This window comes from Arvicola amphibius, chromosome 8 (assembly GCF_903992535.2).
Source record: "Arvicola amphibius chromosome 8, mArvAmp1.2, whole genome shotgun sequence".
Lineage (NCBI taxonomy): Eukaryota > Metazoa > Chordata > Mammalia > Rodentia > Cricetidae > Arvicola > Arvicola amphibius.
This window is the reverse complement of record NC_052054.1, coordinates 78,155,441-78,181,422: the sequence shown is the minus strand read 5'-3', so window position 1 is coordinate 78,181,422 and position 25,982 is coordinate 78,155,441. Positions and strand designations below refer to the sequence as shown.

Here is a 25,982-nt window from a genome sequence, read left to right as displayed (position 1 = left end):
TGATTAGTTTGTTTTGGTTTTTAGTTTGTTTCCAATAAGCAAGGTCCCTTACCCATCCCCACTGGCTGGCAAGTGGGTCTCTAGGAAAGGGGGACAGCACCCACTTTGTGGGAGGCAGAGACCCACAGGCCCCACCCCCTGGGTGAAGTCATATTTCACTAAAGAAGTCCAGCCCCCGTGTGGGGTAGGTTAATTTGATTTAGCCACAGGTCCCCTGAGAACAATAGAGAAATACCTTGTTCTGGCACAGTTAGGAGTTTTGGGGTAACCTGATCTCTGGGAGTAGTTAGAAGTTAGGGAAGGTTGCTTCTTGCCCTCGGCAGGGTCAGAGGCTGTGGGCTGTTAGAGACGGGCTGTGCAGGCCTCAGCCCTCAGGAATATTAGAATTTTCTGGGATTGAGTTGGGGACCCTGGTTTCAAGAAAGTGGTTAAGAGAAGGAAGGATCTCCTGAGCCCCACACCAGCTGCACGTTAGAGGGACCATGCTGGCTGGGACTCCGCTGTCCTGCTTGGGAGGTAGTGGTCACTGGTGCTCCTCTTTCTCTTTGGTCCTGGCCACCTCCTTGGCTGGAGGTGGGGACTTCTTAGGGGAGGTGGTGGGGTTGGGGTTGCGGGCCTGGGACCCTGACTGGGCATCTATGCTGGCATGCTCCTTCCGGACAAGGTCTTCCAGCTCCTTCTGCAGGGACAAAGGTCAGAGGAGTCAAAGGTTACCATAATATATCCTCATGGGGCTTGGCTCAGGATGGCTGAGTGGCCTAGCTCCTCACCTTCCATCCAAGGAGGTCAGCAAGGGCCAGGCAGCCTTGGTCACAGTCACCTAGCCAGGCTACATCCCTGCAGGGTGAGCAGGAGTTAGAAAGTGGGCTGAGGCCTGGCTGGCCTCCATCTTCTTTCCCACCTCAGCCTGCCCTTCCCAAGCTGTTTCTGCCCCCCTCCCCCCATGCCCAGTCCTCACCTGTAAGCCTTCTTGGAGTCAAAGTCCATGCCACCTCCCAGTCCCATCATCATGCCCAGGAAGGGATCTGTCTGTGGGGACAGGACAGCTAAGAGCATGTCTGTGGGGACAGGACATCCCCCAGAGCCACCAGACGTGGCTTATATTTATTATCCAGATGAGGTTTCTCTGTGTAGCCCTGGCTGTCCTAGAACTCACTCTGTAGACCAGCCTGGCCTTGAACTCAGAGATCCACCTGCCTCTACCTTCCGAGTGCTGGGATTAAAGACATGCACCACCATCCCTGGCTTGTTTTTATTGCTGAAGTGTATTAGTATGCATGCGTGTCTCTGTATGTGTGCCCTTTGTGTAGAGTGCTCAGAGGACAGAAGGGGTGTCAGATCCCAGGAACTGGGGCTTAAGGTTGTTAGGAGCTACCTAACACAGGTACTGGGAACTGTACTTAGGTTTCCGGATGAGCAGAATGTGTTCTTAACCACTGAGCAATCTCTCCTGTCCAAAACCATTATTTTTTTCTGTCACTGCTGAAGCTTAAACCCATGGCTCTGTGTATGCCAGGCAAACACTCTGCCACTGAGCTATTTCCCCAGCCCAAACATATTCTTTTTGAGACAAGGTTTCTCAATAGGCCTGGAATAGCAATTGGTGAGACTAGCTGTCTAGTGAGCCCAGGGACCCGATCTTTGCCTCTCCAGTGTGGATGGCAAACACACGCCACCATCCTCCTCGTGTCACTTCAGTGTCCTCTGTGCCCTTTGTCTCCTGTCCACTCAGATTTGTCACAGATGTTTAATCAGAATCTCATTTGGAGGGTGTTATCATTTTATTTGAGCTTTCTCACCCAGAGCCTTCCATCCTCCAGAGATGTCCCCTCTTTTTGTATTGTCAGCGGTTGCTGGTAGTGAATGCCCAGACACATGAGTTCCTTAGAGATGGGACTGGGTGATATTTACATTTCTAGACATTTGTTAGGCAGTGGTGGCACAAGCCTTTAATCCCAGCATGAGGCAGAGACAGGTGGGTCTCTGAGTTCAAGGCCAGCCTGGTCTACAGAGAAACCCTGTCCTGAAACAAAACAAAACAACAACAGAAAGCTCCTCCAAAACAACACAGCCAGGTGTGGGCACAGCCTGTAATTCCAGGACCTGGAAGGCGGAGGCAGGAAGAGCAGGGGTTCAAGACCATCTGTAACCACCTGTGAGTGTGCGAGGCCAGGGCTACAGGGGAGCCTGTCTCATAAACTGTCTCCAGAGCTCACACCTATCAAGCCACATGTCGGGCAGACACAGCGAAGGACATGTGTGCTCCAAATAAACAGTCAGCCACTGCCTACAAGGGGCTTGTCCCCAGATTCTGATATGTAAGAAGGTACTAGAATAGTAATGCCTGAACACTGCGACACACGGAGACGCCCCTGGCGTCTGTGTAACAGGCAGGCCACACCCCTTCCTGAGGTGTCTTCTCTTGCCCAGGACTAAGGCCTCCCCAGGAGAGGTGAGTAAGGCTTGGGCAGTCTCAGCTGCAGTCAGCTGTGCAATGATTGGTCTCCTGGATCCCAGGAAGCACTCGGGCTTCAGCGGCTTCAAGGTATGGTTCTGTCATTTGCTCAAAGGAATTCAGAGTGGCGCGCAGAGGCCGTAGTGTCGGGCCGGCCAGCACCCCATTCCCATATTCTCCAGCCTGAGCTGGCAAGTCTAAAGCACTGGCGCTCTCCAGGTAGGATACAGAGACCGCTCTCATCCTCCTGAGGAAGAGGTGAAACAGCCCCCAGTGCAGAGGGAGAGGGAGAGGGAAGTTGAGGCAGACTCACCTGGCCTGTCTTTTCCTTGTTGATGAGCAAGCGTGGGGTAGATAGTGGTGCCCTGGGAATGAGGAGCTGGGATTCAAGATGTGCCCTGGTGCCCTGTTCCCAGCTGACCCCCAGCCCTCCGCCCTCAACCTACTTGCTGATGAGGGAGGCGAAGGGCTGCACCTGCAGGGAGGTGCCCATGATGATGAGGAGGTCCACCTTCGAGAAGTCCTGCAGGGAGCAGCCAGGAAGGACTTGGACCTCACTGCTAGGGCTTTGTACCCCGCCTCCCCTTCAGCCCAGCAGGCGGCCCAAGTGGGCCGCACCCAGGGTAGACACTTACTGACTGCATGCAGGAGAAGAAGCGCGGCGGAAGATTCTCACCGAAAAACACGATGTCTGGGGTAGACAGACAAAGGGACACAGGGACAGGAGAGGAGGATGGGAGACAGAGCTGCTAGAAAGGCAGGAGTCGGGGGCAGACTGGGGCCTGAGGCGGCCGACAGATACCCACCCTCTGCAGGACAGTAGGGGATGGGCCACATGGCAGAGGTGACCAGAGGTGGAGTGTGGGCAACAGTGGGAGAGGGGGCCCAGCTCCAGTCCCCCCAGGCCCTGAGGCTCACCAGGCTTTACCACACTCTGACATTTCTCGCACGTGGGGATTGATTCTGAGAAGATCTTCTCTGGATGGGAAAGGAGGAGGGAGAGGGAGGTATGAGACCTTCCAGGGCTGGAGCAGCCCTCTTCTGTCCTTCCCTACTGTCAACATAAATGCATCCTGGGTGACAGTGGTGCATGCCACTAAGCCTGCTTTTGGGAGAATTCAGAGGGGAGGGACTGAGTTTATGGCTAGCCTTGGCTACACAGCAAGACCATGTCTCAAAAACCCAGAGCTGGGGCAGGGAGGTAGCCCACTGTATGTATGCTGCCAAGCCTGATGACCCACATGCTAAAAGGAGAGGAACAACTTCTGCAGATTGTTCTCTGACATCCACAGGCATGCTGTGCATGTATAGACCACATCCACATCCACATGCAAACATACAAATAAATGAGAAAAATACCTGACGACAACAACAAACCCAAGAGCTAAGGATGTTGCTCAATGATGGAACATTATGGGACTTGGGACATGATTTATCAGTAGAGCCCCTGCCTAGGATCCCCTAGTGAGGAGCTGGGGGTGGCTCAGTGGTACAGCACTTGACCTTGCATGCTTAAGCCCCAGCACCACAAAACAAACAGTGCCCCCCACCACTAAGGGATCTCCTGGGGTATCCTTCCGGCTTATCAAAGAAGTGCTCCCTTCTTAGAGAGCTGTCACCTTCACCTCCAGGCATCCAATCCAGGGGGTGGCCCCAAGCACCACTGCCTACAGCTAGTGAATGAGCCAGCAACACTGGAGCAAACACACATGCTCCTGACAGGCACCCTAGACCACCAGACCCCCATCTGGAGAATGGGAGTCAAGCCCTTTCTATGGGTCTTGGGGACAGTCCTATTTGCCCCTGGGTCAGGAAAGGACATACAGATAATTTTGGGATGGAGCCAACCTGCTCATCTGCCTCCCTGGGGGGCCGTGGACTCTATGACAGCCTTCTCCAGTCCTGCCCTTAGGACAGTCACACTCCTCATTGCTTACGGATCAGGGACCAACAGGGCTGGACTCAGCTGCTCAGCCCTCATCTCTTGGCTCACAGAGCGCAACTCTAGCCGCCACCACTCAGGCTTGCTACACAAACAGCATGCTGTTCTGCAGGTGGCAGACGCCATTCCACAGGGACATAACGGGGTGATGCCCATTGTCCGTCACCCCAGCTGTGCACACTTGGACTGCTCAGGAACCCTCAGTCTGGGGGCAGCTGGCTGGCATTCTGTCAGAAAGGCGGTCACCTTCCATGGTCCTGCCACAAAAGCCACAGTTGTCCTGATCTCAAGGGGACACCAGGAGCTTTGTGAAGTCAGCATAAAGAATATAGCTTCCCAGAGTGACACAGCAGCTCAGACTCAGCACAGTGGCTGCCAGAAACAGGCTGGGGCTGGCACTGAGGGAGTGGGACTGGCTTTCTCTTGCATGCTCTGTCCTTACATAAGCGGGACAGTGACAGTAGTGAGCCCTGTCACGTGTGCTTCTAGCACCACCTCTACACATTTCCCTTGCACTGTCTAATATGGAAGTCTGAGCAACACGGAACTTATAAAATTTACTGTTATTTTTTGTCATGATGTAGCCCAGCCTGGCCTGGAACTTGCTATGTAGCCAAGGCTAGCCCCGAACTCCTGATCCTCCTACCTCTATCTCATAATCAATAAACACAAAATCTCATAAAACTAGAGACCCTGTCTCAAAAATAAATTTAAAATGTTCTGGGCCAGCAAGTTACTTCAGAAGGTAAAGCCAACTGGGTGGTGGTGGTGCACACCTTTATTCCCAGCACTCAGGAGGCAGAGGCTGGCGATCTCTGTGAGTTCAAGGCCAGCCTGGTCTACAAGTTCCAGGACCGGCTCTAAAGCTACAGAGAAACCTTGTCTAGAAAAACCAAATCCTCCTGCCCCCTAAAAATAGGCAAGGCCATCTTCAAACCTAACAGGTCAAGTCCACTCCCTGGGACCCGTATGGTGGAAGCAGAGAATGAGCGGAGCAGTGGCCCCATACTGGCTGCAGACACAGCTCCCTCATTTCAGCGTTGTCTTCAGGATGATGCTGTGTTTGCCTTGATGTAAGGACTTGAGTGTAAAATGGCGAAACACCTTGCAGGTCACAGAGCTAGATGCTCATGACCTCAGTGACTCTGACCACGGTGGCTGTGAGCCGACACTGAGTCTCCGTGCAGCTGGCCGTGCTCCGTAGTTCGTAAGTACCACAGCCTGGCAGAAGGGGTGGCAAGGGAGCAGAGACTGGCTGCCACCTCAGACCCCTGGGGCTGCTACAGCACTATAAAGGGCCGGGAAGCTGAGTGCAATGGCATGCCTGCAGTCTCAGCACTGGGGAGACTGAGATAGAAGCAAAAGCCCAAGGCCAGCCTGGGCTACACAGACAAATCTAGTCTCCAAAGAAGCTAGCCCACTCACTAACTAGCAAGGGCTAAGGAGCTCAAGAGGACCACACTGGTGCCAAAGCCCATGGAGACCTGGCTACAGCACGGGCAAGGAGTGGGAAGCGTGGCCTCGTCCATGCAGTCGGGGCCTCACCTTTCATCCAGCTCAGCGAGTACTCTTGTCGGCAGGAGGAGCTGATGCAGTGTGAGGTGTAGAAGGTGCCGTGGGCCTCCACCAGGTCCTGGGGCTCCAACCCTGCCACTCGTTCCAGCGTGTCTATGTTCTGGAGGGGGAGACAGGGGAAGGTCAGGAAGACAGCCAGCCCTCGTGGGCTCCGAGAAGAGGGACGGTGAGGGTATGTACAGAGTTCCCACTCTTCCAGTGGAGCTATCAAAGGGTTAACAGTCAGGGCTGCTTCAAGTCTGCCCAGGCTCAACTTTCTATAAGGTCAGACCCACTGATCACCAGCCCCATGTGACCCTTCTGTAAACTCGGGCCACTGCTCCTATTCTTCAGAGAAGTTCTTGTGTTAGAGAGCCACGCTTCCCACCATTTGCCACAGTTATTAAAGCAACTACCCCTGTGCAGGCCCCAACCTGCGCATGCAACAGCTCTAGCAAAGCACTGGTGTAATACACGAATCCAGTCAGGAGTCAAGGTGGCTGCTGGCATCCCTGCACTTGGAGCCTGAGACAGGAGGACCGCTGGAATGAAAGGTCAGCCTGGGCTACACAGCTAGTGTTAGGCCAGTCAGGGCTACACGGGAAGACCCCGCCTCAAAAACTGTGGTAGTGCACGCCTTTAATCCCAGTGCTCAGGAGGCAGAGGCAGGCCATCTCAGTGAATAGGAGGCCAGCCAGGTCTACAGAGTGAGTTCCAGGACAGCCAGAGCTACACAGTGCCTACAACCCTGTCTTGAAACACAAACAAACAAAAAAAAAACTGAAATAAGTAATAAATAAGACCAGGCATGGTGGATCATGCCTATAATTCCAGATTGCTACAAGTCTGAGACTAGTGTAAACAGCACAGTGAGTTCCAGGCCAGCCCAGGTGACAAGCGTGAGATCATCTTGAAACACCACAATGAGGGGTTGACAAGATGGTAATGGCATTTGCCACCAACCCGATTTTGACCCCCAGAAACCATGTGACAGTAGGAACAACGCCCCCAAGTTGTCCTCTGAACTCTACACACACACTAAATAAATGTCATCCGATTTTTTTCACATTAATAAATAAAATGAAAGAATGGCTTATTTGTTTCTTTGGGGGGAGTCATGTCTTTTTGAGACTGCCTCAACCTTGAGAACTTCCCACTAAAGTACTGGGGTAACTGGGGTAACAGGGATGACTGCCACACCTGGAAGTCACACATCCTGTATCAGCTTTGCAGCCGACTCAGTCTGCCAAGTCCCTCACTGGAGTGTAGCCATCCACAAGCAAATGACTCACTAAAGGCCCATAGCCCATAGCACTACCACAGGCCCCTGTATCCATGGGAAACCCGGCTCAGGACCATAGAGGATGCCTGGATCTCAGATCCGGTTGGATCCTACCCGTAAGATGACCCTTCCCTTACAATGGAGCTATGTCCTGAGACCCTGCGTGAGGTCAAAGTACCTCTGACACAGGTACCCTGCTGCACATCACAGCTAAGTGACTGGGACCTGGGAAAGTACACACGGTTTCCCCTCACGATGACATGGGGGACTGCCGCCTCTCCCCAGTACCAGAGTAAAGCTAGCTGGTGCACAAGTTGTGATCTCAGCTGCAAGCGAGGGGGAGGCAGAAATATGACAGGTTTAAGGCCTGCCTCGGCTCATGGCTCAGCAGGAAAGCATTTGCCTAGACTCTAGCAAACGGGGCGGGGCTGGGGATGTGGCTCAGTGGTAGAGCATTTCCCCTGCACGCAGGAAGCCCTGGGGCCTACCTATCCCAGCACACCCCATCCCCCAGTCCCATGGGCTGGGGGGAGGGGAGGAGAAAAAAAGATTGATCCTCAGCTATTAGAAAGCATGGTACTGCTGTGTAATGTGGGCATGGAAGGGTCCCAGACAAGGGGCTGGGTGGGCAAAGCAGCATGCAGGGAACCTTCTACATTGTGAATTTCACATATAGTTTGAAAGACCCACAGCCCTTCTGTGGGACCACAGCGGCGTGGGCGATCCTAACTGCTAATGTGTGAATGGGCTCCTGTGTCCTGAACCGAGAACAGCACCACACAGCTTCAGAGCTGCTGGGTCGGCACAATCACAAGTGAGGTTTGCTGTGTTCCAGAAAGCGGGTCAGTGACTCAAACAGTGACTGAGGAGAAGAGGGCAAAGAGCCTGAGGAAGAAAACGGTCACGAAATGGGCAAGTGGGACATTTTTTCCACCTTTAGACATTTTACGTAATAAGTCACTCAAAAATGTATGGGGTGTGGGTTGGAGTGGCGGAGCAGCAGTTAAGAGTGCGGGATCTCACAGAAGACCTAGGTTCTCCCAGTGCCCACACGGCAGCTCACGCCACCTCTTCACGCCCTCTCCTGGCCACTATGGGCACTGCATGCACTGGTACACAGACATACATGTGGGCAAAACACACATAAAATTAAATAAATATAAAAAATGTGAATATAAAAAAATAAATTGTTCTGGGACCTCTGAACTTTTGATGTGGCATGCCTGCATATGTGTGTGCAAGCTTGCAAACACGCACACACCAACTAAATTCATTAAAATTACAGAATACTGCGGGTAGTTGCCAGCTATCTGAACATTTCGCACTGAACAGGTTTGTGCTGGCTTTCTGATGATATCCGAACATGCAGCAGCCAGGGCACTTGGCAGCCCTCACTCCCAGCTAGCTTTGTCTGGGCCTTGGGTTTTCACTCCGTCATCTGAATCAACACTCACAGACTTCTCCAGCAGCCTTCCCGCTCAGCCCCGGCTCCATGTCCAGCTGCCCCCACTCCCTGTGGAGATATCTCCCAGGGTCTCGAGGCAGAATGCCATCTCCTCAGCACCTCCCCATCCACGCTTCCTCTTCTTCCTCAGTGGCCCTCACCAGAGTCTGTCTTTCAACCACTTTGGCTGGACAAACATGGCAGCTTCCTGCCTGCTCTCGGAGGTACCCTTGCTCCTGTCCCCACACACACTCATAGTGAGCCTCTGCCTGAAGGTTCCTTCCCTCCCAGGTCTCAGGTCTTTGCTTCAGCGGCACCCTCTTGGTGAGGCTTCCAAGCCTACCCTGTGTGTGTCAGCACCCACTCCCACAGCCCCGACCGGCCTCGGCCTGGGGCCGTCTGACACCCTAGGTCTGTGACCATCCCTCCTGTCCTGCCACACATGAGGATCTCAGCAGCAGGAGTGCAGGGGTCTGCTCTGCTCACTCTGGCAGTGCCACTACTGGGTGGACATCCACAGTCATAATAGCTAGCAAACAAAGGTGCCAGAGGCACACAGAACCACATGCAGTCTTTGTCCTGAGTCTTGCTCTGTGAATGAGACTGATTCTGAGTTAGGAGTGTCCTGAGCACGGGCAGGCCTGAAGGACTGAGTTGTCCCTTCCCTAACTAGGACCTCCAGGGACCTGCCCCACATTCATCCTTCCCCTGGTGGCCATTTCTGACACTGCAGGTGCCTCATAGGATTGCCAGAGGAAAACAATACCTATTTGTATTAACTCTCTGTACAAACTGGAGTTCTGCTTTCCTTTTTAATTTGTGTGGGGGGGGGGGAGGGCAGGGCTTGGATATAGAGCAAGGCTGGCCTTGAATTCACTATGTAGCCCAGGTTGGACTTGAACTCACAGTGCTCCTTCAGCCTCCCAATGCTGGGACTACAGGCGCATGCTTGGCCAGCTTGTGTTCTGAGGTGCACTTTACAGCACACGTGGACACTGTCGCAGAACAGTCTGAGCTGGAGCACATCGACGAAACAGAGGGAGAGGCCCAAACTCTTCTGTCTGGCTACTCATCTAGATGCCAGCAGCTTGAACATGCTTCTGAACACCCCAGTGTGGCTAACTAATGGTGTCCTGTTAGCTACTATAGCCAATGCCAGGCTCAGAACCCCTGCAAGTCATAAGAAGCAAACCTCCTTTATGATACAGTGTCACCTGTTAGGAAACTGACCCAGTGTCCTGACTGGGGATGGCTGTGATACACATAGTGTCCCTCAGGTAAGAGTCCTTCTGCAGTGTCATGGGACGATCTGATGGGAGTTCATTGTCACCTCACAATAGACTTGAGAGGGCCTGAAGTTGCTTAGGATCTTTTTATTATCAAAAAATTCTTATATGCATTAGTTTATATTTTAATAAAGTAATTGACTATCCAATTATTTTAAAGACAAGATTTCACACCCTGAAGTCTGGCATCAAACTCACTTTGCAGCCAAGGATGACCTTGACTTTCTGCTCCTCCGGTCTCCACTCCTTTAAGTAACAACTTACCCAATTTCTGGTCCCTATTTTCTAAAGGGGAAACTGAGGTTAAGAGGAAGAGGCTCACTGTAGGTCACTCACTAAAACTAGCTGAGCCCTGGTCATTTGCCTTGTGCCTGCCTGTGCCACCCCCCGTTCTGACGGAGGGTTCCAAACTCACCCAGCCTACTGCCCACCAGCCATGGCCAGCCCTGCCCCGCCCGCCTGCCTGCCCACCACCTACCTGCGTGTAGCAGCGCAGCAGCAGCCCCTTCTCCTTCAGCAGGCGAATGAAGTAGTGGCAGATGGTCGGCTGAGGAGAGAGTAACAATGTGATGGAACTATCCACGGGCTGTCCCCGTGGGTCGGGATGACGCTAGTCACATGCCCACCCTACCCCAAGGCCCAGTGAGGATGAGCACAGCATTCTCCCATACCACAGAAGAGGAGACCCATTCGAGGGTGTGGTGCTGGCTTGTTGCCTTCACCAGCCAGTTAATTGCACAGTGAGGTTCCCACCAGGCTTCGGCCACAGCCCTTTCTGAGACTCCCAGCAGCCTTCTTATACTTGGGAAAACTGAGGCTCAGAGCCACGAGGTAATGAGGCGAGGGTGAGGAGGCCAGTTCCGCAACCCATTCCTCCTCTTTTCTTCTAATTTTTTAAAGTTGTTTAGTATTTATTTGGAGTTTTGGGTTTTGTTTCTTTTTCAAGGTTTTGTTTTTTTATTTTTATGGTTTTTTTTTGTATAGGCTTGGCTGTCCCAGAACTTGCTCTGTAGACCAGGCTGGCCTCGAATTCACAAAGATCTGTCTGCCTCTACCTCCTGAGTGCTGGGATTAAAGACGTGTACCAGCCTTTTTTAATGATTTATTTACTTTATGTGCATTGATTGGTGTTTTGCCTGCATGTGTGTCTGTGTGAAGGTGTTGAATCTTCTGGAACTGGAGTTACAGACAGTTGTTAGCTTCTTTGTGGGTGCTGGGAATTGAACCCGGGTCCTCTGGAAGAGTAGCCAATCTGATCTGCTGAGCTACTGCTGCAGCCCACCAAGTGCTTAGACTAAGGGTGTGCACCACCACACCAGGCCTTCCTTTCTTTTAAAAAATTTTATTATTTTTAATTATGTGTATGTATGTGGGTCTGCGTGGGCAAATGGATGTGACTTCCAGGGCCCACTGAGGCCAGAGGTGTCAGATCCTGGGGAGCTGGAGTTACAGGAGACTGTGAGCATCTGACACGGGTGCTGGGAACTGGAGTCTGGTTCTCCACGAGAGCATCATGTGCTCTTACACGCAGCCCACCACTGCTGGGGATATTATTTTCAGGTGTGTGACTTCATTTACGCTGCATTGTTTAACCCTGTGAAGCTGTGCTGCTGTGCCTGTCTAAAACACCTGATGGGCCTAATAAAGAGATAACGGCCAGTAGCAAGGCAGGAACAAGGATAGGCGGGGCTGGCAAGCAGAGAGGATAAATAAAAGAACTGAGGAAGAAGAGAAGCAAGAGAACAAGGAGAGGACATCAGGGTCAGCCACCCAGTCAGTCCCGGAGTAAGAAGGAAAGAAAGGTATATAGGAATAGAGAAAGATAAAAGCCCAGAGGCAAAAGGTAGTTGAGATAATTTAAGAAAAGCCTGCATGAAACAAGTCAAGATAAAGCCGGGCATTCATAACTAAGAATACGCCTCTGTGTGTGATTTATTTTGGAGCTGGATGGCGAGCCCCTCAAAAAGCCAGAAGAGTAAAACATCACACAACATTGTGGTGTTCCAACGTAAGGCTCTATAGCCATCTCGAGCCTGAGAAAGCTGGGGGAGGGGTACAGTACACAGCCCCTTCAAAACAGGCACTGCTGCTCAGCTGGCAGCGCTAAACAGAAACTAGAAACAGCAAGTAAAAACCGCTTGTGGCAATGCCTGTTCCGACTTTCACAGCCAGAAATGTTTAATACAGTTCTCAGGCATGAGCCTCCAACAGGCTGCAAACTCTGGGCTTAGCTTTCACCACCTGACCCGAGCAGAGCCAGCCGCCAGAGCACGGAGGATCCAGGGATAACTTAGCAGCATAGTCTGCTTGTGTGGTCAGGAAGGGGCTGGAAGATAAGCAGCAAAAGAGAAAAAAATCTCCAAACAGGTTCAAGTGTGTTTTACAATGTATGTAGGCTTAAGAAAGAAAATGGGTATAGGCAGTCATAGAAAAAAAATACATTTAAAATAATAGTCTTTTAAAGAGACAGTAAAAGTAATATGAAAGAAAAAAGCTATGTAAAATTGGGAAGCACAGGGAATCTGGATCCTGTATAGTATTGTGTTGATTTTGAATTTTTTGTTTGCCGAAAAACAAGGAACTGTTGCTAAGAAACCTGAAATTGAAAAGGGGACTGTTGAAATAAAGCAACCTAGATATTTTAAGAAAGCCTTAACTTTAAAAAAAGTCAAAAAATGTTGTCAAATGGAAATCAAAAATGCTTTGGAGAAGTGGTTTTGCTTTTGTTTCCACAGGAAACAAGAGGCTGTGGGTTTGTTCCAGGTTGAGTTGGATCTGGTTTGATCAGGGGAGACCACCTGAAATTGAGAGGTGTTATCTATCAACAAATGTTACAACTGATCTTCCCAGGACTTGGCCATTATCTCAAATTTTCTCTCTAGGACCCTAAAGATGCCTTCATCCACATTTAGCAGGAAGCAGTCTACAGAAAACAATGTCCACATTCCCAAGAATGGGTATGGTGGTCTTTGGTTATTTGGTGGTCGTGGATGTTTGTTATAATTTAGAGGAATATAAGATAAAAAGACAACTATTAATCTCAGATATTTTGGATTAGCATGGATTTTGGTATATGGGTGCAAATTCAAAGCCAATTTTGTTACACTGTATATGTGTTTTACTCTTGTTTAAAGGACTTTTGTGTCCTGACACAAATTTAAGGTCATTTTTGTTACAACACTGTATATATGTTTCTACTTGTTTAAAGGATTTTGTCTATTGATATTGTGTATATTAACACCAATTTAAGGTTATTTTTGTTACAACATATTTTACATATGTTTTGCTTTTTTTTAAGGTATTGTACCTATCCAGTTCATTTTAAAATGCAAGATAAAACTCTAGTTTTCAAAAGCTATTATTATGAACTGTGTAGGACAATAAATAAACACAGACCAGGAGTTAGTAATCTATAACAATCAAATTTGTATAGTTCCAGGACAGGCTCCAAAGCCACAGAGAAACCCTGTCTCGAAAAACAAAAAACAAAAAAACCAAAAACCAAAAAACAAACAAACAAAAAAAAAACAATCAAATTTGTAGCTATTCTAGGTATGGTTGACAGATTACATGGAGACATGGAGATATGTTTTAGATAGATGGTCTTCAACCCATTCAAAGAGCCACAGAATATGGCAGTTAAAATGTTTTGTTAATTTAGTGATTTTTTTTATGACAATGAGACACATTGGTGCTCCTGGCAGCACCAATTTTTTAAAAAATATTTTTTATGGTTTATTTATGTGCATTGGTGTAAAGGTGTCAGATCCCCTGGCTTCAACTAGATCTTCAGACAGTTGTGAGCTGCCATGTGGGTGCTGGGAATTGAACCCGGGTCTTCTGGAAGAGTAGTCAGTGCTCTTAACCACTGAGCCATCTCTCCCTGGTAGCACCAATTTACTTCAGAGATGATGGGCACTGAAGAAACTCCTTCTGGAGTTTGCTTTCAATGTGGCGAGGTTAGCCACTGAGCAAAGAAACTGCTCTTGCCTGGACTGCTTGACGATATGTTGTATAAACTGGACATGCAGGACCCACAGGAGAGTGACCACTGAACTTTGCCCAAACAAGGCTGGATGGTCCTTCAGGGTTCCTGCTTCACAGAAGAAACTTCCAGACATTCTGCAGGACACAGAGGAAAGTGACCGACAAACTGCCAATATAGGCAGAACAGTAATTCAAGTTTCCTGCTTTATTGAAAAGTCTGCCAGGCACTAAGCCTGCAAGCTGAAGATGGATGCCCCAATGTTGCAAAAGAACTGTCCAGGCAGTCAGATGTGTCTGTCATTTATACAATTTTCACAAGTTGTTTGCAATGCACTTTTTTTTTTATTTAAAATAATAACATCCGCCGGGCGGTGGTGACGCACACCTTTAATCCCAGCACTCGGGAGGCAGAGGCAGGCGGATCTCTGAGTTTCAGAGGCCAGCCTGGTCTACAAGAGCTAGTTCCAGGACAGGCTCTAGAAACTACAGGGAAACCCTGTCTCGAAAAACCAAAAAAAAAAATAAATAAATAAATAACATCCTTCTGGGGTCTTTGATGGGGTTGAAGACCGGATAGTTACAGTTTTCCTTAGTAATGACAGAGAGTAAATTAGGTATTAAACTATAGATTCAATAAGATAGGATCGATAATGGGGTATTTTCTTTTAATTTGCCAGATATAAATGAACTGGAATCTATTACATTGTGAATGTAATCTTTACTTGATAATTGTTCATATTGAATACAGTCTTACCATGTTAAACTTTTTCATTTTTGTTAAACAAAAAAAGGAACTGTTGGGGAATATTATTTTCAGGTGTGTGACTTTTGTTTACGCTGCATTTGTTTAACTCTGTAAAGCTATGTTACTGTGCCTGTCTAAAACACCTGATGGTCCTAATAAAGAGATGAATGGCCAGTAGCAAGGCAGGAGCAAGGATAGGCGGGGCTGGCAGGAGTATAAATAAAAGGAGAAACGAGGAAGAAGAGAAGCAAGAGAACAGGAGAAGAGGACATCAGGAGCCAGCTGCCCAGTCAGCCACAGAGTAAGAAGGAATGAAAGGTATACAGAAACGGAGAAAGATAAAAGCCCAGAGGCAAAAGGTAGTCAGGATAATTTAAGAAAGACTAGCAAGAAACAAGTCAAGATAAAGCCGGGCATTCATAACTAAGAATACGCCTCTGTGTGTGATTTATTTGGGAGCTGGGTGGCGAGCCCCCAAAAGCCAGAAGAGTAAAACATCACACAACCCTCCACCTCTTCCACCTTTTACAATCCTTTTTTTTTTTTTTTTAACTTTTGAGACAAGGTTTATGTAGTCTAGGCTGACCTTGCATTTGAAAGTTTCCTGTCTGCTCTACCTCCCAGATGCTACAATTATGGGCATATACTATATACTATCAAACTCTTACCTTTAAACAGTATTTCTTATTTACACACTTATATGGGGTGTGCACTTGCCACAGTGCAAATGTGGGAGTCAGTTTTCTCCTTCAGTCACATGGGTCCCAGGGACTGAACTCGGCTCGTCATCAGGCCTGGTGGCAAGTGCCCACTGAACCACCTTGCCAGTCCCAGAGCCTGGGTTCTCAACAATCATATGATGTTTGTCTGAGGGGCCTATAAGGAGCCTCTTTCCCATGTCTGCTCATCCCAATCTCCCCAGGCAAAAAAAGACCTCACCTTGAACTGCCCTGGATAGAGCTCCTTGGCAAGGGCAAAGAAAGGTTCTGGATGTTTCTGTAGGAGAGAGAAGCAGAGGGCCACACACCAGGTAAGATAAGGCCTGGAGCTGGGAACTCCCTCCCCATATCTCAGGAGACTACCTTGAAGTAACTGATCTCAAAGATGGCTTCCGGGTAAGGAAGGTGGTACTTCTCCAGGTTCGCATAGAGGCCAGTGGTTGGGGAGCGGAAGTCAGGGATACCCGCAGCTAAGGAGGAGCGCTCAGTCAGAGGTTCTAGCCCCATACATGCAGGAATCCTTCCAGGGCCCCCACACCTCTAGGAGTGGCTGGAAGGAGGGAACACTTACATGTGGAGATTCCGGCTCCCACCAAACAGATGACCCTGCGACCTAGAGGAGAGAGTTTATATCAGGTGATAAGGTTTCTCCTCCCACCTGTATTGCTGGTGGGGAGGATGGTATTGGCAACCCCGTATTAAAGGTGAGGAAACCCAGCTGACCAGAAGGGACAGCAGAGGGAGTGAACAGCAGCGGGTGAGGTCTTGGGGAGAAGGCTGCAGGGACAGTTCGGAGGTACAAAGCTGGCTAGTTTGCCTACAACCTTGAAAATCAACCCAAACCAAATTTGGGTAACAGCTTACTTTTTGGATACAATATTGTATGACTTTAAAAACTTATTTTTAATTAGTTTTCTTTTTTGAGACAAAGTCTCATTATGTAGTCCTGACTGGCCTAGCACTGGCTATGTAGACCAGACTGGCCTTGTATTTACAGAGATTTGTCTGCCTCTGCCTCCCAAGTGCTGAAATTAAAACTATGTGCCATCATTGCTGGTTTTAAGTCTTTCTTTCTTCTCTCTCTCTCTCTCTCTCTCTCTCTCTCTCTCTCTCTCTCTCTCTCTCTTAAATCTGAGGCAGGCGGATCTCTGTAAGAGATCCTGGTTTACACAGTGAGTTCCAGCTAGCTGGTGCAAAGAAGTGAGATCCTTCACAAAAAATAAGACAATAGAAAGATGAGGGCTGGATAGAAGGCTTAGAGGTGAGGAGCACTTGCTGTTTGTCTAGAGGGCCTGAGTTCAGTGTCCAGCACCCATGTCAGCACACAGCCACCTGCTACCTCCAGCGCCATGTGGTCCAATGCCTCTGGCCTCTGAGGTACCTGTATACCTCTTGGGTGTTGATGCTATTGTGTGCACCAGCGTGCCTGCTGTCATTTCCCTTGGTTTTGAGACAGTGTCTCCCTATGTAGTCCAGGATAGCCCGGAACCCTGAGCCTCTGGGTGCTGGGATGACAGGCTTCAATTTCAGACGACCCCTTTCCAGCGTGTTATACACAGCCCCTCACCGTGCTGCTCTGTCCACACACAAGCCACCAGTCAGCCTGCTCCCTTGAGTCCACTGCACTCATTAACCTTTTATTTTTCTTTTGGACAGAATCTCCTATATCTCAGCTTTCAGTTCTCTCTGCAGCCAAGGGTGACCTTGAACTTCTGATCTTCCTGCTTCCATCTCCAAGTGCTGGATCACAGGCATGCACCACCATGACCAGCTTTTCTTTGCTTTCTTTGAGAAAGGGTCTCACTGTGAGCCTGGCTGTCCTTGAATGCACAGGGACCTACCTGCCTCTACGTCCTGAGTACTGGGACGAAAGCTGTCTGCCACCAAGTCTGCCCATGCCCAGCATTTGAACTCGGGGCTCTGCGCATGCTAAAGGAGCAGTCTGCTGACCGAGCACATCTCTAGATCCTCGATTGTACTAAACTTTTTCAGACCCGTGGTTGTATTCTTCTTTTGTTTTGTTTTCAAGACAGATTTTTCTCTGTGTAGCCCTGGCTATCCTGGAACTCACTCTGTAGACCAAGCTGGCCTCAAACTCACAGAGATTTGCCTCCCCTCACCTCCCCAGCGCTGGGATTAAAGGCGTGTGCCACTACTGCCTACCTCAATGGTTTGTATCCTTATGAGAGCTTTGCTCCCAGTTTTGTTTTTTTTTTTAATTTTTAATTTTTATTTATTTATTTATTTAATTTTTTTTTTTTTTTTTTTTTTTTTTTTTTTTTTTTGGTTTTTCGAGACAGGGTTTCTCTGTGGCTTTGGAGCCTGTCCTGGAACTAGCTCTTGTAGACCAGGCTGGTCTCGAACTCACAGAGATCCGCCTGCCTCTGCCTCCCGAGTGCTGGGATTAAAGGCGTGCGCCACCACCGCCCGGCTATTTTTTATTTTTTTGGTTTTTTTGAGATAGGGTTTCTCTGTAGCTTTGGAGCCTATCCTGGAACTAGCTCTTGTAGACCAGGCTGGCCTCAAACTCACAGAGATCCACCTGCCTCTGCTGGGGCAGAGTGCTGGGGCTCTCGGCTTTTAATAGTTCTTAGAAAAGAAGATGGGTGCTGGGCAGCAGTGGTGCACGCCTTTAATTCCAGCACTCGGGGGACAGAAGCAGGCAGTTCTCTATAAGTTCAAGGGCAGTCTGGTCTATAGAGCAAGTTCCAAGACACAGTCAGGGCTGCACAGAGAAACCCTGTCTCGAAAAACAAAACAAACATACAAAACAAAAACAAAAAACAAAAAAGAAAGAAAGAAAAGAAAAGAAGATGGGTGATATGGTCGAACCCATTCATAAGCGCATAGCTGGGCAGAAATAGCCGTTTGTGGCCTCAGCTGCTGGCTGGCAGGCAGCCCAGCGACACAGCCCTGGCATCTGTCTGTTAGCTGATAGACAAGCACAAGTGTGGTGTCCCATGAACTGGGCACCTGGGGTGTTCTGTTTAAAGGATAAGAAGTATGAACAAAGGTCAAAGCCTGCCACAGGGCTGGTGAGATGGCACAGTAGGTAAAGGCGTTTACTTGCCGCCAAACCTGAGTTGGATTCCAAGAAATTACATGGTGGAAGGAGAAAACGAACTCCTGAAAACTGTCCTCTGCCAAGCACACATGCACCTACACTAACACACATCACACACACAATCACACAGAAAATGTCTAAACCGGTTGTGCTGGCACACATCTTTAATCCCAGCACTTGGGAAGCAGAGGCAGGCAGATCTCCATGAGTTTGAGGCCAGCCTGGTCTACAACTTGAGTTCTAGGGCAGCCAAGGCTACACAGAGAGACCCTGTCTTGAAAAACAACAAAAATGTTTAAAAAAAAAAACAAACAAAAAACAAAAGCCACAGCCTGAGCACTCAGCTTCTTTAGGGTGTTACCGTCTCTAGTCTGACAGCAGATCATGGGCACTGAGACTGGGGGGACACACATTCTAGATTCCAGGGGCCTGAGGTAGTACATGTCTATAATACCAACATTTGGGAGACTGAGGCAAGATAGTCCTGTGTTCAAAGTTAGTCACAGCTACAGGGCAGGACCTTGCTTCAAGGGCCCTGGTATCAAATTCTGACTGTGCTACTTGCCAGATGTGCGCACCAAGTCATGGCCTCTCTGCGCCTGTCTCCTCTTTTGTTTAGCTCACTTCCAGAGAGGTCTCACAGCTCTTCTGTGAAAACTAGGCACAAAGATGTCTGGGAAGTCATTAGCCCAGAGCCTGGAAAACAGCCACTAATCACATTTATCCTAAGTCCCTCGCCCTCTAGGCCAGTGACTCTAAGATCTGAGTGTACGGAGAAGAACAGACAACGGCTCCTGCCACTGCCAGGGTTCTCTGCAGGCAACTGCCCAGCCTGCGGCAGGAGAGGGAAGGCTCAGCCGCCTAGCCTGGCTGCCAAGGAAGGAGATGAGCAGCTGGACGAGGGGGAAACTGGAGAAGACGGCCTCAACAAAGGGCTGTTCAGGACCCTCAAAGCCCCATTGTTCCTGCTGAGGACTGCCAGGGCCTGGTTTCTCAGACTTTGCTCAACGAGAAATACAAATATCACTAGCTGGTGACCCAGCTAGTTGGCATCTGAGACAAGCTTCCTGTAATAACAGCACAGCAGACACCCACAGCTCTCAAGACTGGGTCCTGCTCTAAACATTTGTCTCTTCTGAGGGGGTGTGATATTTCTCAGGAGCCGTCCACCTGGTTTTTTTGTTTTTTTTTTTTTCACATATTTATTGGCGTGTGTGTGCCCCAGCAAAGGTGTGGAAATCAGAGGACAACCTCTGAGAGTCATTTCTCTTCTACCATGTGGGTCCCAGGGATCCAGTTGAGGTTGCCAGGTTTGGTGGTAGTTACCTTTGCTTGCTAAGCCATCCCCATCGCGTTTAAGGCAGGGTCTCTCACTGGGACCTGGGGCTTGGCTTGGATCCTCTTGCTTCTATACCCCAGCCCTGGGCGTAAAAGCACTGAGCCTCTTAGGCGGGTGCTGGGGATTAAGCCCAGGTCCTCATGCTGGTGTGGCAGCACTCTGTGGCCTGACTTAGTTCCTCAGTCTCTAGTTACCTCTTGTTTTATGAAGCCCAGGCTGACTTTGAGTTTAGACCCTCCTGCCTCATCTTCCAGACTAGCTGGGATTGCAGGTGTGCCAGCGCATTGGGCACAGTCATACTCGTGATAATGAGCCTCACCCTGAGTTACCCCAGAGGGTCTGGTGCTGTTGCTCTATATTCCCAGCTCTTTGGGAAGCTGAGGTGGGCAGATCAACTTTCAGGGACTGTAGCATAAACCTCACACCCATCCAGCATACAACCGTGAAAAGAGGCTGGGCTGGCAGCTCCAGCGGTGCTTGCCTAGCGAGTGGGGGCCCTGGGCTCCATCCTCAGCACCTACTTGTGTCATTCCTCAAAAACAAGCAGTGACTCAGGTCTGGCCAATCAGAGACAGGGAACTCAGAGGAGGCAGAGCTCAGGGCAGTCATGTGACTCAGTCTGGGCCAGTGTGGCCTGGTTCTCTACAAAGGTGCCCTCTGGAGTAGGAGCTGGGCTGGTCTCCTCTGTGCAGCTGCCCTCCCCGCTCCATCCACACACACCGCACACACAGACAAACCTGTGAGACTCATGGGGCTCGAGAACATCGTCCAAGCGCCTCACTCCCCCACACTAACTGCTTACAATCTTACTATGTAGTCCAGGCTACCCTCAAATTCATGATCCGCTTGCCTAAATTTCCTGAAGAGCTGAGTTGCTTTTTAAATGTGCAGGTGTTTTGTCTGTGTGAATGTTTGTGTTCCAGGTACATAATTGACACCCATGGTGGCTATAAATAGAATCCCCTGGAACTGGAGTTACAGATGGTTGTGAGCCACCATGTGGGTTCTGAGAATCCAACCCAGGTCTTTTGGAAAAGCAGTTAGTGCTCTTAACTAGTAAACCATCTCTACATCTCAAGAGTTGGGTTTCTTCCCATTTTTTATTTTAGGAAAGCTCTCATGTAGCTCAGATTAGACTTAAACACACAGCACAGCTGAGGCCAACCTTGAAAGGCGATCCCTTTGCTCAGGCTTGGGATTACAGGTATGGACCACCACACTCGGCAGCTTTTCTTACTATTCATACCCAACAACTTGGAAGTCACTTTGGGCCGGGAGTGGGGGGACTCACAGCGCTCGCTCTGCATGTAGCGGGTCACTCCTTCGAGGCTCAGCTCGTCCAGCAGACGCTCCTTCTGAGAGCCCAGACCCAGGGTCTGGGAGAATAAGTTCCGCAGAAAGTCCACTGACCAACAACAAGAGAGACAGTGCCAGGTAGGCATCGGGCCGGGGCCCAAGGGTCTTGCCCAGCCATGCAACCTACTATCCTCCCACCACTGAAGTCCCAGTGTCTCCCGCAGGCAGCAGCCTCAGGTACCAAGTTCATTATTACACGCTTTAGACATCACTCCGGAGGAGTCTTGCCCCAGCCCCCCTCCCAGCCCTCCAGGAGGACACTTACTCTCTGCCTCTCCGCCAGTAGCGCCTTCCTCAGTGTCCGAGTCTGAGTCCTGGAAGGGGCAGGTGGGATGGCCAAGCCCAAGAAGTGGGGTTAGGGAGGAAGGGAGGGGGAAGGGATGGGGGTGACGCCTGGTTCAGAGAGTGGGGCTCTGACCAGGAGATGGCCTGGAGAAGCAGAGGGCCAGCATGAGGGCTCTGGGACAGGGATGGGACCCACATCTCCTTGTGTAACTGACTTTCTAGGCCTTATCTTTTTGAGATGGGATCTCTCTGGCTGGCCTAGAACTGGCTATGTAGACCAGGCTGACCCAGAACTCCCAGAGATCCACCTGCCTCTGTCTTCTAAACTTAAAAGGCATGAACCACCATGCCTGCCCCCATCTTTTTTGTTTTGACAGGGTCTCACTATATATCCGCAGTTGGCCTAGAACTCACTATGTAGACTAGGGTGCCCTTGAACCCAAAGATAAACTTACTTCAGTCTCTCTCTGACTTCTGGAATTAAAGGCACATGCCACCATGCCTAACTTGCTTTTTGAGATAGGGTTTTATGTAGCCCAGGCTAGCCTCACACTTGCTATGAGGTCTACATGACCTTGAACTTCTGATCCTCTTGTCTCCACCTCCCCAGAGCTAGGATTGCAGTGTGATGCTTTAGATCACGTCTACTATTCCAACCAGTTGGCCATCACAGCCTGATAATGCTAGGAACTGAAGTGAGGGTTTCATGCACACTGGGTAACCACCACCACTGGAGCTAGGCCTCCAGCCTGGGGGCCTCAACTTGTCCATGTGGGTCAGAGGTTGCTGTGAGGCTGAACAGTGAATCCCTTGGCCTCTCAGCTGGTCCTCTCCACTTCCCTGGGCCACCTGCCACAGCTATGCTACAGCCTAGGCACTGGTGATGCTGCTTCTGTCCCCAGATGTGAGCCTCTCAAGGTGACCCCACCTTGCTCCAACCATGTTCCAGAGTGGCCTTAGCATCTCCCCAAAGCCAGCTCCTGCTCCTAGTCCCCTTGCCAAATGGCTTCACTGTCCCTTAGTTGGCTTCCCTACTCCACCCTGCCCTCATGCCAACTTCCCGTGTACCCACTCAGGCTAGGGCTGGTCTTGCAGTAAGTGTCAGAAATAGTCTGACCAACTCAATCAACTAACTGCTCAAAAGTCCCCAGACCACCCATTCCCTACTATGCTTCCAAACTTCCTTTTCAAATTACTTTTTTTTTTAAAAGATTCTTTTGTCGTTTCTGCTGCTTTGAGACAGGGTCCCACGTAGCCCAGGTTGGTTCCAACTTGCTACGTATCTGAGTGTGACCCCAAATTCCTGAGCCACCTACTTTTATTTCTGGGGGGCCGGAACTGCAGGAGTATGGCAGCACCGTGCCTGACTCTCAAATAATTGCTTCCTGAGTCTTAAAGCTAAAAAGCTGGCAAGAGGGTGCACCAGGGAGACATGCTCGCCACTCAGCCTGACCGTCTGAGTTTGCTCCCGGGTTCCTCACGGTGGGAGGGGAGGACAGATGTCCTCAGGTGACCACACATGCACTGTGCATCCTACCCACAAACAGACAAGCCAAGTTTAGAAATTAAAAAGAGACAAGTCTTACTATTTCGCCCAAGCTGGCTTCCAACCCACAATCTTCCTTTTTCAGCCTCCTGAGCCTTTGCAGAACGAACAAATGCCAAAGCAAAGCCAAGCAGCAGTTAAACAGAAAGAACTCCAGCGGCTTTCCCTGCATGAGTTTTTTATGCATTGATATCGTAGATGTGGGTCTTGCCAGAGTATGATACTTCATCATGTTTCACAGACCCACCTCATTCTTTTATAGATTTATTTTAGTATGTGTATATGGGTATGTTTGTGCATGTGGAGTCAGAGCCCCTGGACCTGGAGTTACGGCCACCTGTGAGCTCCTGATATGGGTTCTGGGAATGGAACTCGGGTCGTCTGGAGTAGCAGCACACATTCTTAGCCACAGAGCTGTCTTTCCAGCCTCCCACCTCATTCTTTGCTGTGGCTCCATAGTAACACATTGTATGATGAACCATAGTTCATTGACTCCCTCTCCTGACGGCCACTGGGGCATTTCTAGCGCTGCCCTGTCTGGATAATGCTGCAATTGATACCCCCACATCATCTTTGCCACTGAGACCCCTTCTGATGGAAATCTTTTGGTCTGGCATTGAGTCTTATTTTAGGAGCCAGACAAGTAAGATAGCAGGGACCCACAGCAGGCTGTCACAGTTCTGCTGTGCACTCATGGGAGTATTGTTGACCACAGCTTCTATACCTGCCTCCCTTTGAAGAGTGATCTCATAGCGACCGGCATGCTGGCATTCAGTGGTGGTAGGCATTGTCTAGTACAATGCTTCTCAGCCTGTGGGTGGTGACCCCCTGGGGCTTGAACGACTCTTTCACAGGGGTTGGGGATTAGACATCCTGCATATCAAATACTTACAATTCATAACAGTAGCAAAATGACAGTTATGAAGTAGCAATGAAAATAATTTTATGGTTGAGGGTCACCACGACATGAGGAACTGTATGAAGTTGCAGTATTAAGAAGGCTGAAAACCACCGGTCTAGTACAGGAAGATAACCTGGCCTGCGGGGGCTCTGCAGGCATTGGCAAGTGTCTCCACACATCTTTGAGACGGATCATCTACCTCCCCACTTTAGTGGACCCGCTTTCCTAGAGGTTTCAAGCCCTTCCCTTTCCCTCTACACTGGTTTGAGTCCCGCATCTGTAAAGTGTCCATGAAAGGCCTTACGCTCATTGGGATGCCGGAGAGACTAAATGAGGTCACGGAGACTAGACTGCAGTCAGAACACCAATAAAGGACCACCCAGCAACAACTACTGAAAACATCTCCACCTCCTCCTCCTTGCCCCTCAGGTCTTCGCACTCTGCAGGGAACACCATAGCTGATCTTATGTAAGAAAATTCGAAATCACTTCACTTAGAACACTGTGGCTATATCTTGGTCTTGCTCACTAGCTTGCGGGCTCCTCCAAGGATGAGTTTCGCTAGACCTGTCTAAAATCTCTCACCCACAAAGCCTGCTGTGCATTGCTGGAGTGCCCCCTCTTTGAGACAGAGTCTCACTATATGGCCCAAGCTGTCTCACATTTCTCCATCTTCCCACCTCAGCCTCCCAGGCACTGGGGGTACAGGTGGCAACACACCCAGCTTCTGTGCCACTTTTACAATCAACCCTATACGGTCATTTCCCCCACCCCATGAGATCTGTGAGTTTGGGAACCAAACTGGAAAAGTCTCTTCCAGGTCCAGCACAAATGAGGTTCAGAAGGAATTGAGGAAGGGGCGGGCAACAGAAAGACAAGAGGACAACATGGAAGGGCGACCGGTGGTTGAGGCTGTATTTTCCTTCACAGTCCCCAGAAGCCGCCATTCCCCAGGAGGCTGTACTAATCCCCAGATGGAGTAAGGGATCAGGACCATAAGCCAAGGGCCCTTGGGTAAAAGCCTCCCCTTGCCACTCCCTCCCAGTTTGGAATGAGGAACCAAATCCATCTCTCTCCTTCCCTCCACCCCTTTTCCCATCTCACCTGAGCCTCCTGCACCTTCCCTGCCTGCGTCTCCAGAGGGTCAGAGGCTGGGGAGGAGGGGGAGCAGACGTGGTTACAGTGCGGGGTAATAGTTAAAGGGATGAAGGGTTCATAGTGGTGGAGCCAACAAGAGGACCCACCAACCTAATTCTCCTGGAGTCGGGGATGGTAATAAGACTGTCAGAGATGGGGAAAGGCTTATTTTAGAAAGGAAGACTGTGAGGAGCAAAGGCTGAGGGGAAGGTTTAGGAGGAGAAAGCAGGCGAAACAGGACTGAAGGAAGACTTCAAAGTTAGGCAGGGCATGGTAGTGTGTGTGTTTTTCAAGAGAAGTAAGTAGGGATACCTCTGCTCAGAGTTGAGTGTGGGGGAGTAGATACAGTGGAAGTGGAGGTTTAGGAGAGGCACAGGAACCGAAGGAATGAGATAGGGGCAGCAGGGGTTCCCCCAACATCCTACAGTTGCCCCTAACACCAAACAACCTTGGCAACCGGGATCGTGGCAACTTTGGTCCTTAGCAACGAGGGTCCTCAGAAACCAAAGTGCAAGAAACGCGATCATTAAGAACTTGGCAAACGGACCCTTAAAAAAAAAAATCTCACAACCCAGAATCCCACCAACCTAGCAATACCGACCACTTAGCAACGGTCCTCCAAATCCCACTCCCTTCACGCAGCCCCTTTCTCCCACCCTACCGAGCCTGCCCTCGGGCCCCGGGGCCTGCAGCCCAAAGCCAGGCCCCGGCGCGGCCCGACCCTCCCACCTGGGCCCCCGACTCACGGTCCGGCTCGGCCATGGGAGCAGGGTGGGGGCCCTCGGAGCTGTCACCGACTGCTCTGTCCCGTGACGGCACCGGAAACAAGAGGGGGGGGCCCAGATAAGCTATAGGACTACAACTCCCGGCAACTAACGCAGTCCCGCAAATGCTTTCGTACATTGCGCCTCTCGCGGCAAAGAACTACAAATCCCAAAAGG

General features: G+C 49.9%; 1 protein-coding gene across 2 annotated transcripts; it reads right to left on the bottom strand.

The window, feature by feature from the left end:
• Positions 1–3: 3 nt before the first annotated feature.
• Positions 4–25,952, bottom strand: Sirt2 (sirtuin 2). 2 transcript variants are annotated; one of them, XM_038338912.1, is made up of 16 exons: positions 25,788–25,952; positions 25,009–25,055; positions 21,439–21,487; positions 21,109–21,222; positions 15,986–16,027; positions 15,778–15,884; positions 15,635–15,691; positions 10,442–10,510; positions 5,943–6,072; positions 3,374–3,433; positions 3,091–3,146; positions 2,902–2,978; positions 2,769–2,820; positions 959–1,029; positions 771–837; positions 4–679 (listed from the first exon to the last, which is right to left on the bottom strand). In XM_038338912.1, exons 1-16 carry the CDS (start codon positions 25,942–25,944, stop codon positions 524–526), a joined length of 1,311 nt encoding a protein of 436 aa, XP_038194840.1. In that variant the 5' UTR covers positions 25,945–25,952; the 3' UTR covers positions 4–523. The 2 variants fall into 2 exon arrangements, with proteins under 2 accessions (XP_038194840.1, XP_038194841.1); XM_038338913.2 differs by lacking the exon at positions 25,009–25,055 and having other exon boundaries at positions 25,788–25,950.
• Positions 25,953–25,982: the final 30 nt, after the last annotated feature.

Bases quoted from the DNA above. Each gene is read 5' to 3' on its own strand.
- Sirt2 (XM_038338912.1), bottom strand. From the start codon at position 25,944: ATGTACGAAAGCATTTGCGGGACTGCGTTAGTTGCCGGGAGTTGTAGT. The intron at 21,488-25,008 runs GTGAGATGGGAA...TGCCCCTTCCAG, and splicing joins GGAAGGTGCAGGAGGCTCAG to GACTCAGACTCGGACACTGA. The intron at 2,979-3,090 runs GTAAGTGTCTAC...TGCTCCCTGCAG, and splicing joins TCTTCTCCTGCATGCAGTCA to GACTTCTCGAAGGTGGACCT.